This window comes from Ictalurus punctatus, chromosome 3 (assembly GCF_001660625.3).
Source record: "Ictalurus punctatus breed USDA103 chromosome 3, Coco_2.0, whole genome shotgun sequence".
Lineage (NCBI taxonomy): Eukaryota > Metazoa > Chordata > Actinopteri > Siluriformes > Ictaluridae > Ictalurus > Ictalurus punctatus.
Genome location: NC_030418.2, coordinates 2,605,246 through 2,621,769, shown reverse-complemented (window position 1 = coordinate 2,621,769; position 16,524 = coordinate 2,605,246). Strand labels below are relative to the sequence as shown.

Genomic DNA, 16,524 nt, shown 5'->3' with positions numbered 1-16,524 from the left:
TACCGTTAAACAGAACTCGCTGCCGTTATGTACCAAGACTTAATGCAAGCAGCTGACACCTTAGCAGAGAAACAAAACAAAACAAACAAACAAACGGTGATTCATGTGTTGTGGCAACACTCAAGACGTGTCACATACATCTACAAATGAGCAGCCAAGTTACCGTCTTATGAACAAAGGCTAACGAAGCTTAATTAACCCATTTACGCTGGAGCACGGACAGCTTTTCTAAAGTGCTGGCATGGATCCATATTAGTCGCAATCAAAACAGACCATCAGCGGCGCGTCCTCACATGATCTCTTCCCAAGACGCATTAAAGGAGCAAACGGGACAAGTCATCCCACCAGGACGCCAATTATGTTACACAAGATGATCTGTCTGACAAGGAACGCTTTTTCTCTCGCATTCTTCCTCTCGCTTACTTTAGCGAGCTGTCTGTGGACCTGACAGAGTGGTGCATGTGGCTTCAGGCTGAGTGGTTTTTCTTCCAGAGTTGTCAAACGGATCTGGCTTCACGGGGAGCTGAAAAACTCTCAAACTGCCGCGTGAAGTGCTATTTGAGACACACCGGCGTTCGGACTTCCACGTGTCCGAAAGTGTATAATTGGCTTAGATTTCAGGGTGGGAAGGATGGCCTTATTTGCCTTCTCGTCTTGTCGAGTAGCAAAAATACAAGCCGTGCATGAGGATCTTTCTGTTCATGAAAAGCGAAATAGGGCAGTTAGTGCTCTCCTCCTAGCATGCTCAGCTGGCCTATGCATATCGGGGTTAAAAAAGTGAAGTGGTTTCACGTGTCTTGGAGAGATATAGTGGAAACCTACCTTGAGGGATGACATTGGGATTTGTATTCCTTCCGAGTAAATTCCGGTCATTTTGTAGGCAAGGAATAAAACACTCGGGGTACGCGCTTATATGAAAATAATCAACGGTAGTAGTGGGGTGGTGTCATGCGACCCAATTACCGGCACAACACAAAGTGCATATCCATTTATACCACAGTAATTTCCCAACCATTTTTATTTATTAAAGAACGACACGGTGCGTTTTTTTTATTTATCCATTTATAGTTACATTTAATATTGTGGAAACAAGTTCGTTCCCGTTCTCACTTACATCGCATAAACGTATAATGTTCTCTTGTAGGAAATACATACTATCCCATTATAAAAAATTTAAAAAAAAAAAAATGTAGTTACAGCTTTACTTCCGAAAGCACTGAGACTGGAGACTCCTTCCCAAAAATGCTACATAAATGTCTTCTCATAGAATGCATAAACGTATACCCTGAGCTCATGCTGAATTTCAGGAGGTTCTGTCATTATTTATTTAACAGAATGTTACCACCACTCAAGCTCAAGCTATCTACCGCAACCATCCCTCCTTTCGAGTTTAATCTTGGGTATCCATTGCATCATGGGTAAAGGCCAACTCTGTAAATGCAATCTCTATTTCCACACACACACACCTTGCACACTCTCCCGCTACATAACCTCCCTGCTCAAACCTCCTTACAGCCAACAAATTTCATTTTGCCCAGGCAAATCCTATTGCACATTATCCACTACATTGCATTAGGGCCCTAATCTCCTCTCTCCCCCCCCCCTTCTTCCTCTGCTCCATACCGCCATGAAAGAACAGAGAGCTGCTGATTAACCCACTTATTCTGGTAACTATACACGGCACACAGATTTAATTAGGACGAAAACAGCATAACAGAACTCAAAATGAACATTTAGACCACAAAGCTAATGTTAAGGTTCAGTCGTTTATTTAACTAACCATGTACAGTTTTTCACCACCATCGGAAACACCACAGAAAAGCAAATGAATTCAAATATATATCGAAAATTCGTATTTCCATGCGAACGTCACATGTAGCCCATGTTGCTTTTGGTTTCCCACCGTTTCTTTGCTTCAAAGCTGGAATGAAAACAAGAAATATTTTAATAAATATATGCAACACATACACATTCTCTTTGAAACGCTACGTAATGGTGCAAAAGGACTACACCCTAGTTTAAAACTCAATGAATCTGGCTAAAAATGTGGTGAAATAACACACCGTTTAAAAGTTCCGTAGCTGAAATGATACAGACGTATAGAAACGAGTATTCGTTTAATTCTTCCATTAAACAGAAAAGTTATAAGAACAAAAATACAAGATAAAGGCGCTAAATGAGAACGGCTCATTAGGCGTGGCCTAATGTTCTAATAAGGGTGCTCGATCGGCTTTACTCTGGACATCTCAAACTCCCACGCGAGCGTAAAATAAAGCATGAACATAATGACAAAAATTGGGAGATCTGGGATTGGTCAATCTTTCGAATTATAGAATTAACACCTGCTTGCTAGGTTAAATTTAGCTTACTAGCTACTCAGGCTTACTAAGCGACCCGAAGAGACTGTTTACGCGTGAAGGAAGGGAACATATAGTTTTGAACAAAGCTAGACATTAGGGAAGAGAGATATTATCCTTGTGATTGGTTTACACATCTTTACGTTTACGGAAGATTGGCCCCGCCCACCGTATATGGAAACGGGGAGAAATTGAAAAGTTGCCATAGACATAAATGGACATAAAGTAACACACCCCCATGCGACCTGCTTCCTCTTTTTCCGTGCTGCCCGTGAATCCTCCTCTTCCCGTCTGGATCGGGTGAAGTCGCGGCAGTCGGCAGCTTGCGCGATTTTCACAGCCAGCTGTTGAACGAGACGGAACTGCGTTAGCATCTCGGCCCTCTCCCGTCTCACCTCACCGGCACCGGTGTGTAAATAAACCCTTACGGATATTGCTCACACAGTATACGGCTAAAGCAAAAGCTCGGACTTTCTTGGTAGACGTGCGTAATTATCGTCTCGTCCGTATAATCGCTCCATCTAAAGAAGTGCAGGGTGTGAAATTAGAAGAAAAAAAGAAAGAAAGTGACAGTGTGTATAGAGTATGCTAAAGAGACAGAGAAAGAAAGGGGGGGGGACGACACACAACACACAAGGTTTTGGAAACAAAAGAAGAATCACGCCCTTTCCGTCTTCTGAAATGGGCTTATTATTGAACCCTGAGGAACTTTGATAAACACGTTGAATAACTCACAAAACCTTTTTCCCTTCTCTCTCCTTTTTTTTTTTCTTTCTTGGAGAGGGTGGAGAGCGTGTGTGACGGGAGGGAGGTAATTCATTCTAATACTGCTGCACACAATCAGCGAGAAGGGGGGGGGGGGGGGGGGGGGGGAAGAAATGAATTTCAAGAGTTGAAAAACCTGGAGAGAGGATGCAGGAAAGAGAGAGAGAGAGAGAGAGAGAGAGAGAGAGAGAGAGAGAGAGAGAGAGAGAGAGAGAGAGAGAAATGTTTTAATTATAATTAAGTGGGATAAACTTTATTAGAAAGCCTGAAAGTAAAATATCTCCTAATGCATGCCGGGATTAGGAAGGTCAGAGCGAGCAGGCAGGAGAAATTAAACTCTAAAGGCTTTTTATCGCCACATTTCAGGAACCAAGGGTGTAAAATGTTCTAATTTGGGATACATTAAAAGCCATAAAGGTCTTTCAAAAAGATTAATGCTACTTTGCTCGGATTTAAGATAAGGCCTTTAGCGGGCTGAGAGAGCGCCGCTCTAGCTGGGCCCTTGAGCCATTCATCTATACAGTCGCTTGGAAGATTTGTTCAAAAAAAAAAAAAAAAAAAAAAATGCACCCGCAGAACCTGAAGCTAACACACTATGACAGTTTTTTAATTCCTTGCCATCATTTTTTTTTCCCTCCTCAAGGTTTTAAGAGGCATAAATCATGTTTTCTAGTCGTTCTAAGCCATAACGGGCGATCGGGCTCGCGTGTACGAGATCCAGCGGGAGATAACTTACACCAGGGTGAGCGCGAGCGGGACGGTATTAAATTGTCTTGCTTTCAAATTGGTGGAGGGAAGAAAAAAAAAAAATAATAAAGCTGTAGGGTAAGAGATAGAAATGGGACAAGGGTTCTGGAAAAAAAAAAAGAAGAAGAAAAAGAAGAAGAAACAGAAAACCACTAACGATTCCTCCGGACCTGTCCTATTTCACACACTCAGCCACACTGGTGACTACGTTTAAGACACTACGATTACCAAGGAGACAAAGCTGATCAAAGACACACACTCACAAAAAAAAAGGCCCTCAAATGTCTGATTAATCAAGCCTCGCAAACAGCTTATTTCTTTTTAGCCCCGCGTGCACGTAGGAAAATGAGATTGGGCGAGCGGCGCATTGTGCAGATTTGTTCATTCTTATCGGGACAAAGCCGGCGGCGGCTTATTTCATGGATCGCTGGAGCAGGTGTCGCCTCCTCTCGCAGACGAAATTAGCCAAAAAAAAAAAAAAAAAAAAAAAAAAAAAAGAGTCAACTCAAATTAGCCTCTCGTATTTGCAGTAATGTGACATTATTTTGATCCACTTTTGAGGATTTCCCGCCACCAAATCCTTCCACATGAGGGAGAACGCCAGTGCCAGAAATGTAAATAATGAAATAAATAAGAGTGAGGAAAAGGGAATAATATACATGACACAAACACTCGTGCTCTTTGTTCTATCCTTCATTTCAGGGCGAACGGCGTTCGGGGAACACTTTCCGTCTCGTTCCTTTCTTCTCGCCGTCTTTAAGGCATTGTGCCGCGTGCGCAGCGAAACCCGCCGCCGCCTTTATTCACCGCCGGGTTTATTTAGAGGGATTAGTGACGTGACCTTCGAAAAGGCCCGACAAGAGCGAGGCTCCTGCGGTTCTGCCAGGCAGCTGAAGTCGAACACACGCCACTAGGTGGGTTGAGGGAGAAAAAAAAAAGAAAAAAAAAAAAAAAAAAAGGGGGGCTTCCGGTGAGGCTTCCATCCGTTTTCAGTTCAAGAAATCCCATACTATCATCTTCTCACGTGAGCACAAAGCAAATAAACGAAGGCAGAATCAGCAAAAATTCAACGTCGTACAACAAACTTTGAGACGAAACGAGCTGATATTCCATCGCCATATTATTTTTTTTTCTAGGAGTTATAATATATTTCTATATTCGTGTGATTCCTTTGTCATCAAGACCTAAATAAATAAATAAATAAATCAATCCCTCCCTTTCATTGAGCTCCATTTTAGACGCTGCGGTATGCTAAAGATGCGCAAACAAAGGCCAAAACACTGCAATACACTCCTTAGGGTACCATTATAATGCAAATAAAAATCCTGACTGTTTGGAAATGCTGCCAAACACACACACACACACACACACACACACACACACACACACAAAGCAAGTGTTGAACACTGCATAAATCTTCTAAAAAGGATGTTTTTAGAGACTAAAAATCCATTCATAAATTTACTCCCCTCGGTGAAGCACCTTCCAATTAAAAGCGTGTGAGAGGTGGATTAGCGAGACTAGCATGGCTCCAGGTGGCTGAATCGGCGGGCTGAGCCGCTCGGCTGCGCTTGACGTGTGGGCGATTAATGACCGGACTAATTCCCTTATCACGCCACCTTAATGTCGAAATAATATGACTTTAGTCGACTCAGGAGCGTTCAGAACTGGCACGAATATCAGATCTGCCTGCTCACTTGGCCTTTTCCAGAGCTGTGAGTTGGTAAGATTGTGGTGGAAAGCTGCTTTGTGGAGGGAAAAGTCCATAAAGCAACAAATGTGTGAATATTTAAGAATTATGTTCCAATAACAGGACATCCTAAAGTGTTTTTTTTATTTTTAAATCCATTAACAGGTACATGCAATGTCGTGGAACCTTCATGAAGCGGTGTAACTTGTTTCATGGACGTTCCACAAGACGATCGATTTGTGTTTTTAAAAATACGTCGTTATACACATGTTCTAACAGCTATAAACAGTCGTTCCCTCACCACCCTTTCGTTTTTTTTCCGATTTTTCTCCTGAATATGCCAAAAAAAAACAAATCAAAACAGAAAAAACCGCAGCTTGCGATGTTAATGAGAAACTGGAAAGTCCTGACACTGGAAACTCCTTCTATGATAGTAAAATAAAAGTTCTTCAGGTTAAACAACATGTCTTTCGAACACTTTTTTAGAAACTGTTCCTATAGAAACAGTACTCCAACATATTAAAACGTGTGCAGTTTTAGAATTTTAAAATCAACTGACCAATCAGATGAGAGAATTCAACAGCGCCGCGGTAGAGGAACGTATGACAGACGGAGTACAGATGTCCAAAGTGCTGCCTTTTCTTATGATGTCAGAACGACGTACTAAAACGGTCTTGGGTCCCAGTCAGGTTAAGGGAATCTTGCTTTTGTAGACGGAGAGTCGAAATCACTGGCTGAAACCTCATCTTTATGAACATTTTTCCGTATTATCCCGCAGTCCTCTACAGAAACGTGAGACTCGATGATGTCGGACCCTCCGGCGACGATCAAACCGCTAGAAAAGTCTCATCTTTGTTCCCAATTTATCATCAAATGAACTTTTATTATATCTCGGGATGACTCGAGTTACATTTCAGCCCATTAATTTTTGAAAGCAGGTTTAAAAACCCCAGCCCTAAGCTTTTATCAAATTGCTGCGGAATCTCATTTGGATTATTGTATCTTATTAATTACCCCATAGACAAAGCATACTTTTCAATGTAGATTCTTTTTTTTTTTTTCTTTCCCCGGTGCTGTTTAATTAATTAGCATGTTTTCTCTTTTAATTAAAGCTGCTTCTTTTTTTTCTTTTTTTTTTTTAAATTAAAGCCCACAGCAAAACACATATATAATTTGTTTGTAATTAGCCCTTAATTGGTGGTAGTGGAAGCTTAGCACCCTTGGTTTCATTCATTCCTTCTTTCTATCTTTTTTTTTTTTCCTTCTTCCCCTTCCTCCTTTCCTGATGTGCCATTTTATTGCCAGTCAGTCATTAATTAAACTGTTTTTTCTAATTAGCTTATAAAACTGTTGATGGCACATTATTGTAAGTGCGAGTTCAAAGCTCGCTAATAAGCCTCGCCTAGTCAGAAGAGGGAAGATAATGGGACGCGTACGAAGCCGAGGAACTTTCAGACTTCTTTTTTTTTTTTTTTTTGCTTCCTTTCTTTTCTCGCCAGTTCCCTGAAGATGACAGCCTTGTGTATCTGGAATCAGATTATTGAGCCTGAAACGGAGACAAGAGCGTTATAACGATGCCCCCCCACCGGATTCCCCCTCTGAGAGACTTTCTCATTTTTTGTTGTAATGCTGTTTGTCAAGTTGGTGTTGCGATTATACGACTCCCGCATCTCCTCCTCCTCCAGGGCTCCATATTGTGGATCTTTCTACGTGCCCAAGAACATAACACATTATATACTGTATGTATATTGAAAAAGAAAAAAAAAAAAAGAGTCCTGTTTAACAAAGAAAACATCTACGATGAAAATTCCTGCTTAGGGTTTATATAACATTTAAGGAAGGAGTCTCCAGTGCCAGTGTTTGTTTATGGTTAAAAAATGGTCTGTTATTCCAAAACTGTTTCTCATGATCATGTGTGCGATGAGACAGACTTTAAATTGCATCAGTATTAACTTCAAACCGGTTCGCGTGTCTTAGCCTGAAAATCTGCTCTTTTTTTTTTTTTTTTTTTTTTTTTTAAAAGTACTGAAGCTGCATCACATGAAGTCTCTTGACACTGGGTGAGCTAGTTATATTTAGCAGCCACTTAATGTTATGCTAATTAGTGAAATTAATTGCTCTTTATGAAACTTAAAGCTGTGTCACAGAATGTGCAATAATGAAAGAATGGAGACACGTGTGTTCCTTAATTGGAACGAGCGCAGCGCTTAATCTAGCAAACTAATACAGCAGGCAGGGCGCAATAAGGGCTGGGAGATATTCTCTCAACGCCACACACTCTCTCAACGCTCACACACTCGGGGGGTGGGGTGGGGTGGGGGGGCGACATCAACAACCGAACAACTCGCTGCGTGTGAAGTGGATCACTGTCCAAAAAAACAGTATGCCCCAAAGTGCTTTATTCCTCTTATACACTTACAGCGCTTTACCAATTTAATCATTTATTATTAAATAAGGAACAACTTTTTATCCGTTTATAGCTACATTCAATGTCGTGGAAGAATGACATGACGTAATATTTTGGAAGTATGACTATAAAATTTTTATCCGTTTATAGTTACAAGTAATACTGTAAAAGAATGACACATGGTACTTTTTATCCGTTTATATCTACATTTAACGTTGTGGAAGAATGACATGTGCCCTTTATCCGTTTATAGCTATGTTTAAGAATGACGTTTCATACTTTTTATCCGTTTACAGATACATTTCATGCTGTGGCTGTATGACGTGACGCTTTCTGTATCCATTCACGTTACAGTTAATGCTGTGCAAGAATGATTCGTCGTCATTTTATCCATCCATAGGTAAGGTTAAAGTCGTTGAAGGACGGCGCGTCGTACTTTTATCCGTTTGTAGCAACACGTAATATTGTAGAAGAACGACGGGGTGATTTTTATCCGTTTATAGTGACATTTATTGCTGTGAAAACATCCACAAGGCGAACTCGTTCCTGTTATCACTTGCACTATAGCAACCTTTCTTTTTTGCTTTCTCTTGACGCGAATGAGAAAAAACAAAAACGTACAGCTGGTCGCGTCAACGAGAAGGACTGGAGAACGTTATTCGACACCTTCTGACCAATCAGAATCGAGCACTCACCATCACTGCAGTACAACGGCTTATTAAAACCGCAACCTGTAAACATTCTCTACAGTCGCAGAGGTTTTGTGTGACGGATTTGAACATTCAACGGAAATCAAGGCTTTAAGAGTTAAAGCTCCTCCATGAACAGTCTCAAAGAGACCTGCGTTATGTTATGTCTTTTTACACTTGGACGAAGATGAAAGAACCACGAGAAATTTGAAAAAAAAAAAAAAAAAAGCCTTCACACAGACAGATTAAAGACACAGAACGTTATTAATTGACTAAAGAGGCTACACGAGAGTTTTGGAAATTTCAATCATCTCTTCAAAGTCTACGAAGATACACAGGCTTGTTTGAGGATGAACAGGTTGCGTTTGAAATTGCACCAGGAATAATCCACATATAAATATATAATCCAACAATGAAGCACCACGAGACTACAGCTATCTCCGTGTTTCACTCACAGCTAAGCACCTTATTGTCATGGTATAGAAATATAATACAGAACGCATGATACCTCAGATACATACATTATTAAGACCTTGAAATGGAGGCTCGCCACAGTCGGGATTAGTGATTACTTCGTGTCACCGAGGTGTTCGGAACGGCTGTTTAGGCTCGGAGAGCTGTGGAAATCGACGCTAGCCGGATTAGAAATTAAGGCGTAAAATGCCGCGCTAACGCCCCCACACCGACCCCGAGGACCAGACGACACATTTCTCTTTGTTTATCTCCGGCTCATGGCCGGGTGTGACGCTGGACTGAACCAGCGCGAACAAAAGAGTGGAAAAATCCACAAAGGTTCAGATTAAACCATTACCCACAATGGGTAGACTCTTAGGGAAAAAAAAACAAAACAAAACAAAAATTCGTGAAGGGTTCTTTAACCGAACCCAGCATTATAAAACTTACATTTAAGGAGTTTCATATAATTCGTATTGGCTTACGTGCTACATCCGTGGGTGTGTCGATCACATGAGAAACGCTACTCGGGTTTGGCTTGCATGTCTCACACGCCAATGTCTGCCATGTTAACTAATATTATAAGAGAATACCAGATTTAGGTTACATTCATGTCCGGTCATGAAGCCGAATCGATCGACCGGACTGTCATGAAGATCCTTTTCCGATCGTATTTATAATAAATTTACATTTTTCTGATAAGGCTTGCTGAGGAAATCGGTCTGCGCTTCAAATCCCAGGATTGCCCGAGAGCCACCGCTGACTCCTTGAACAAAACCCTTCACCCACAAAACTCCTCAGCAATATGACCGGACCGTTTCCCGCCTAAAGCGCGAGCCAAACGAATACAGAGTACATACACGTCTGCGTTTTGGTATTCCAGTGACGATACTACGAACCCGAAGAAAGCTTTCTCCGGGCGATTACTCCGTACTGTCCGTCCAAACACTAAACTAAACTCTAGATCGAAATCGAAAAGAACAGACGAGACCCTTCGAGATACTCTGAAGCAGCAACGGTAGGGATTATTCTCACACGCAGCAACGAGAAGAGAGGAGGAATCGCTCGAATCGTGAGCATGTTGTCGGCATTTCCCGGAGTTATTTAACGATCGTTCTCACGGTAGCACGGCCGTTAGGGGCGTATTCGTCGTATCGCTTTGAGCAGAAATAAACCGCAATGGGAATTCACTCATTCGCGCGGAGCAAACAGTGGCGTTTATTTTTACGCTCTTACAGGAGGAAACGCGAGCTGTAATTGATTAAACTTCCCATTCAAGGTTAACGAGATTATCGCTGCTCCGCCCAATTAAAGTGGTTCAATTATTACTTTACGGGAGCGTGATCTAAATTGTTTGTCGCGGCCAAACACTGGAGCAAATTCGGCTTAGTTAGGAAAGTCTGCTCAGAAATAATAAGCTGAGGAAACGTGGAATTAGGGAGCACTGGGCTAAGAAATACTGATTTAAGGCGCTTAAGGTCAGTATTGTCCCTAATATCAGTACATCTGTACTAGTTCACCCTCAGCACGGCCGCTAAAAGTCTGCGCGTATTGATACACTTTTTTTTATTCTTTATTCAAGTCAATCGCTACATGCTCAAACACAATCAAAGCCTCAACCTATGAAACAGCACGTTGCATTCTGAGAAGCCTCCGAATCAAAAGTTCGGAGACATAAAACTACTTCTTGCTACGAGCGCAGAGTCCAGGAGCGAAGAACATCTTTTTAACCGCAATTACACGTACGCGAGCGTTACATTTTCTGCCAAATTAGCTCCGAACCGCTTGATCCCGCTCACCTTCCCTAAGAGGTGCCGTTTTCAAAACTGCAGGCGGTGTGTTAAGTTCTGAGCGCACTTCAAAGGTGCAAACTCGCGCCTCAAATATTAAAAAAAACATTTTTAAAGACGGCATTGTTACTGCTGTTAGAAAGACAGGCCGAAACTGCTGTAGACTTCAAAAAAAAAAAAAAAATGTGAGGGAGGGCTTTCTATTAAATCCAATAGGAAAGGGCTTCAGGACGTCCGGCCCACGTAAAAACGGGAGTGTATGCGGTGTGTGTGTGTGTGTGTGTGTGAGAGGCTGTTTCTTCTGTGTCTTTGTGGGCAAAATGGCTGCCGACCCATTAGCTCGATTCGTCGCGCTCAGCGCGATGTCTTATCGGCGTGACGTACCTCACGAGTAGCCAGCCGGTCGCTCAGCTCCTCCGCCTTCCCATAATCCCCTTCGGCGATGGCTCGCTCCATGCTCTTTTCCAGGCCTGACTGGAGATGAAAAAAGGATGGAGGGGGCGAAGGAAAATGAAGTTATTTTCAAATAGAAATAGAAGAGGAGAAAGAGCGGAGGAAGAAAAAAAATATATATATCAAAGACTAACTTAAAAAGCGCCTCAGGCGGGGTTTTTTTTTTTTTTTTTTTTTTTTTAATAGGACTTCCATTACAACAAATATGAAGATTTTTGGTCTCACGAATGAAAATTATTACTCGATTAAACGCGGAATCCTTCAGAAACGCCGCAGATTATCAGCGGCGTACACTGGCCGTTAATTACGCATTTTCATTCCACATCAAACGCGGAAGTATGTTTGATGGGGGGGGGGTAGTTGAAGTTGAACGGGAAGGCGGTAAATAGACTAAACATCTGCAACAAACCTTTTTTTTTTTCCCCAGACAGAGCTTAGAATTCCATACTGCAATTTGAAATCAAACCAAACGCACATTTGTGGTGGGAAAGGAAATGTTTAAGAGCGTATCTATTTAATGTATAGGCAAGAACAATCAGGAAAAACCTGCAGAACAACTCAGAATTTAATGATACAAGGTATTACTCTGCTTATGTGGCGCATCTCAAAACGAACCAAACTGTACCGCAATTGTACCTTTGGCGAAGGTCGGCTACTGGCAGGGGGCTGGAATCTATCGTTGGTGCCGAAATACTGGGTCAGTTCTTCCCAGTGCTTCACCTGAACCTCCTCGGCATCTCTGAGCAAAGACACAAGAATGAGAACATAATGGTTTTTACTCGTCTTTCTTCATCATTGATCAGAAAAACAGCTTTGATCGATGAGAACGCTTCAACATTCGGCCAAAGCGAGGACTTGACAAGGTTTATGCTGTAACATTGAGTACCTATATATCATTTTACGTAACAAGTTACACAATGACTTGCCTGACAAAATCTAAAACTAATAATATTAACTGAAGTGATGTGAAGTTTGTCGTGAACAATCTCATGAACTTCGCCGCTAACATGAGTGCACGTGTATATTATAGTCAGGGCGGACTCTTTAACAGGACAGTGAACCCGGGACGTGATCTCACACCTCCATCAGGAGGTGCAGGAGGAGCAGTTCACACACATATATCACGTCAGCATGCTATTAAGCGCGCTACTGTAGCTACATCCAGGTGTTGTGGCTCTTCGTTAGCACTTAGTTGGAGTGTTTTAGTTATTTTTTTTAAGAAGTGGAAAGAAAGAGACGACCGCAAGACCGTGTTCATGTTCAAAGTGCTTGATTGGTGTGACAACGGTCGGATTCAAGGACCATCATCCAAACTAAACGTGGAAAACGGCTTAGACAGGATACGATATTATTCAAAGTGTGAACGTTATTGTAGTACAAAAGAGCATTTACTCGACCTTTTGTCTGCCGCGTCACCCGCCTGCGTTAGAACTCCACCTGTTCACATGGAAGAAGGAAAACACTTCATATAGTACATCATAGCGCATGATCTATCAATATACAGCTTATTATATGCGCACTGCCGCCATGTCCTTTTAAAATCTGATGCTTGAACGGGATTCTAGCGAATCTATGATGAAAATATAAAAGGAAAATGGACATCACCTTTTTTACGGCGTTTTTTCCCTCGTTTCCTTATCGGGGGGTGATCCTTCTTGTGAATCTCTCTTTCCTTCTGCAGGTCTTGAAATTTCTTCAATGAAAAATACGCGTCGAGACACAGAAACAGATTTTTACTGTGTTGTCTGCTCAGTAGGCCATAATATTACCAGTTTGGGTCAGATATTTTTCTCGACCTATTGAGCAACTCCAATCGGTGGTACCTTCATTATATATATAGAAATCTAAATGCAAGCTTCTAAATGATTTATACAGCCCTGCCGTCTTCAACTCTTCAATTACTCTTAAATATCATAACGTCTTCTTTATTACGTGAGGAATAGCTTGAGTCGGCAAAACCAAAAAAAAAAGTCAAAGACACAGGCAAAGGAGCGCCAATACTTTTACACTCATAAAAATAAAAATAAAAATATCACATGAAAGTGCGACTTGAAGTCTCAGCCGGCCTGCAATGTGACTCCTCCTCCTCCTGCTGCTAAACGTGTAAAATCAGCAACTACTTTGCATATTGAACCTGATTGGCTCTTAGATTTTATGACGCAATAACACTTGCTTGTCTTTTGTTTAATTTGACGTTTATTTCAGCGACAATGTTAGAACATTGAACATATCTATCTATCTATCTATCTATCTATATATCTTAAAAGTAAACATTGTGTTGTGGATGTAAATGTGGTGTGAGTTATCTTATATCTAGATCAGTACACACTTGCCACAGATCTTGAGACACTCCTGGCAAACAGCTGTCAGGAGGAGATGATGATGATGATGATGATGATGTCTCCTCAGGACATTTCTCGGTTTCAGTGGTAGTTCGTGAGCTTTGCTTCTCGTCCTGAGTGTTCTCCTCTTCCTCATCAGGACTCAGATCAGCCTCACTGAGTCCCTTCGGAAGGAGACCGCTATACATGCTCTAGCTCCAAGCTTTATTTTCAGTTGTTTAAATTAACTTCGCTTTTGCATAAGATTATTTTATTGTTTATAGATATATCCGGTTTCGGTTTACATGACTAACACGATCCATTTAGGCAGTATTTCAACATAAAGTTACTATTTAGTATAGTTACGATGCGGCTTTAGAAATCGCCATTGTTATTGTTAGCACTTCCGCGTTTGGTGAAAGAGGCTGATGTTGATTGGCTGGCTGGCCCCGCGTGCTGCAGCAACAACAAAGCTGATTGGTCAGATAGAGTTTCCTTCACGACAAGCGTCTCCTCAACGGCGGAATCTCAAATGGCTTCTCATTGGACATGTAGTGCACTAGCTAGGGCGTAGAAGCTATTATTTCATGCACTATTCACGTAGTGCACTTTTATAAGCAGGAAACACACATTTGGGATTTACCCAATATGTACAGACTGATCTGAAAGCAGTTCAGCCTTTTATAAAAATGTAATCATCATCATCATCATCATCATAATAAAAACTGCATAAAAATAACTACATTTGAATATATAATAAACATAAACATGCACAGTAAACGAATTAAAATGTTAAAAGTAATTAAAAAATAATAAAACTAATAAAAATGTTCAAGATTAGATTAAAGAATAAAAAAATGACCTGTAGATAATTCTTCCCTAAATAAATGCTCTACATATTATGTATAATAATAATAATAATAATAATAATAATAATAATAATAATAATAATAATAATTTTTATTTTTTATTTTAAACTAAGCAACTAAATTAGATTACCTGTGACCAATTAAATTAAACACATCACAATAGACCTATAACCCTTATTCTGATTATTCTTTTTCCAAATAGATATAATTTATATTAAGATAACAAAGTAATAATAATAATAATAATAATAATAATAATAAGAAGAAGAAGAAGAAGAAGAAGAAGAATGCAACACTATAAACTGATATACGTTGATTTTTCGAATTGAAAGCTTCCTCTTTTCTTGTTGAAAGTACGTGTAGGTCTTCTTCTAGCTCTTCTTCCTAATGAAAACAGATGCTGAAATAAAACTCATCTGTCCCTCTGTGTGTGTTGACTGGTTGAGTTTATTCCCCCAGCTGAGCATCGCTCATTATCATTCCCATGATTAGCATGTTAATCTTGTATGGCCTGTGGCGCTGCAAGCTAAAAACAGCTGCTTAAATTGCTTATTTATATCAAATGACATCAGTGTTGTTTTTTCCCCTCCTCGCTAAATGGGTTGTGGGCTTTGTGCCTAATTGCAAAACCTATTGACTTAAACGATTTGTTTACCCTGCACTGATACAGGAAGAAAATACCCATGTGTATTGTTTTGTAGTAATGTAGACAGTTTATAGACAATATAGACAAAGAGATGTCATGCGTCAGCTGTGCTTATAGCAAATTAATGGTATGATTAAACTGTACGACTTAATATGACAGTTTTTAAACATATGACCTCCTGTTTTTAAAGCGAACGGCTTTATACGTGTTAAACCACTGCACAGGGAAAGTAAATAACATGCTGTTTGATTAAAGACTTTCCTAGATGACGCTTGTTCTTGGAAGGTAAAGCGTCACCTGTACCAAAGATGAGCAAGAGCAAAGCATTATTTTTGCTCCAGAGCTGGTTGGTTGCCCATGGGCACTGTGGATTTGACACTAGAGTGCTGATGAATCTCATCTATTTAATGTGTTTATGCTCGCTAAGCCTACAAAGCTTATTGCTGCTCAATGGAGTGTCGCAAATGTACCCAACCCCCCCCCCCCCCCCCCCCCCCCCATTCATAGTGTTGGTTAGGACTCATGTAGGATTCATATCCATGTACGAAACAGACAAGCCGATTTTCTTTGCAAAAACACACAAAATCACGACTTAAATCAGTATCGACCTCCTTTATCCTAATAGCAGCACTAGTGACTTCAAACGGCATGTACGAATTAAGTCATGAAAGTATAATGGCTCCAGAACCACTCGACATGACTGCCTCAATAAGTAGTCCGCTCTGACAGGTGAGTCCGAAAAATAAAACAGCGCGCGAACGGCGTGATGGAATTAAAGCACCTGACCATTAACATGAACCATTCAAATGTATGCGAGACCTCATCTTACACAATTCCACATGATCCACACTGTCACACAAATTTATTTCGTGGTTGTAAGTAGGTTCTGATCATCAGAAAACACCATCCGTGTGTTCTTTTCTTCTCTCAATAGTTCACCTACCAGAGGAAAAACCCTACTCACTGTTGACTTCTGCAATGGAACCTGTGGAGATTCTCTGCGTTTTTTGCGGAAAACTACTCGAATTGGCGAAATCGCAGTTGCACGGAATTGTTGGTCGCGATTCGCAAGCTCCTCCGAGCATTGTGGAGATTGCTTGATTTTGTGTTCATTTCTGCGCTCGCAGAAATCGCGAAATCTTGGCGGGACTAAACAATCGTACACTTTCCGAATCCCGCCACCTGCTGCACTACGCACATCAGCTGAGGCATGCTCTCTACATCGGTAATATTTTTTACTAGACAGACTTTACAGACCTTGTAAATCAAACACTCACTCACTCATCTTCCTCGGTGTTTAATTAGCGAACTAGCTAGTTAAATTGCATTAGCTACCA

General features: G+C 40.9%; 1 protein-coding gene across 1 annotated transcript; it reads right to left on the bottom strand.

Annotated features, from left to right (window-relative positions):
- Nucleotides 1–1,178: 1,178 nt before the first annotated feature.
- Nucleotides 1,179–14,103, bottom strand: fam204a (family with sequence similarity 204 member A). Its single transcript, XM_017465041.3, has 7 exons — nucleotides 13,681–14,103; nucleotides 12,957–13,044; nucleotides 12,749–12,788; nucleotides 11,988–12,090; nucleotides 11,283–11,372; nucleotides 2,592–2,701; nucleotides 1,179–1,921 (listed from the first exon to the last, which is right to left on the bottom strand). The coding sequence occupies exons 1-7, from the start codon at nucleotides 13,879–13,881 to the stop codon at nucleotides 1,870–1,872; spliced, it is 684 nt and encodes a 227-aa protein (XP_017320530.1). The 5' UTR covers nucleotides 13,882–14,103; the 3' UTR covers nucleotides 1,179–1,869.
- Nucleotides 14,104–16,524: the final 2,421 nt, after the last annotated feature.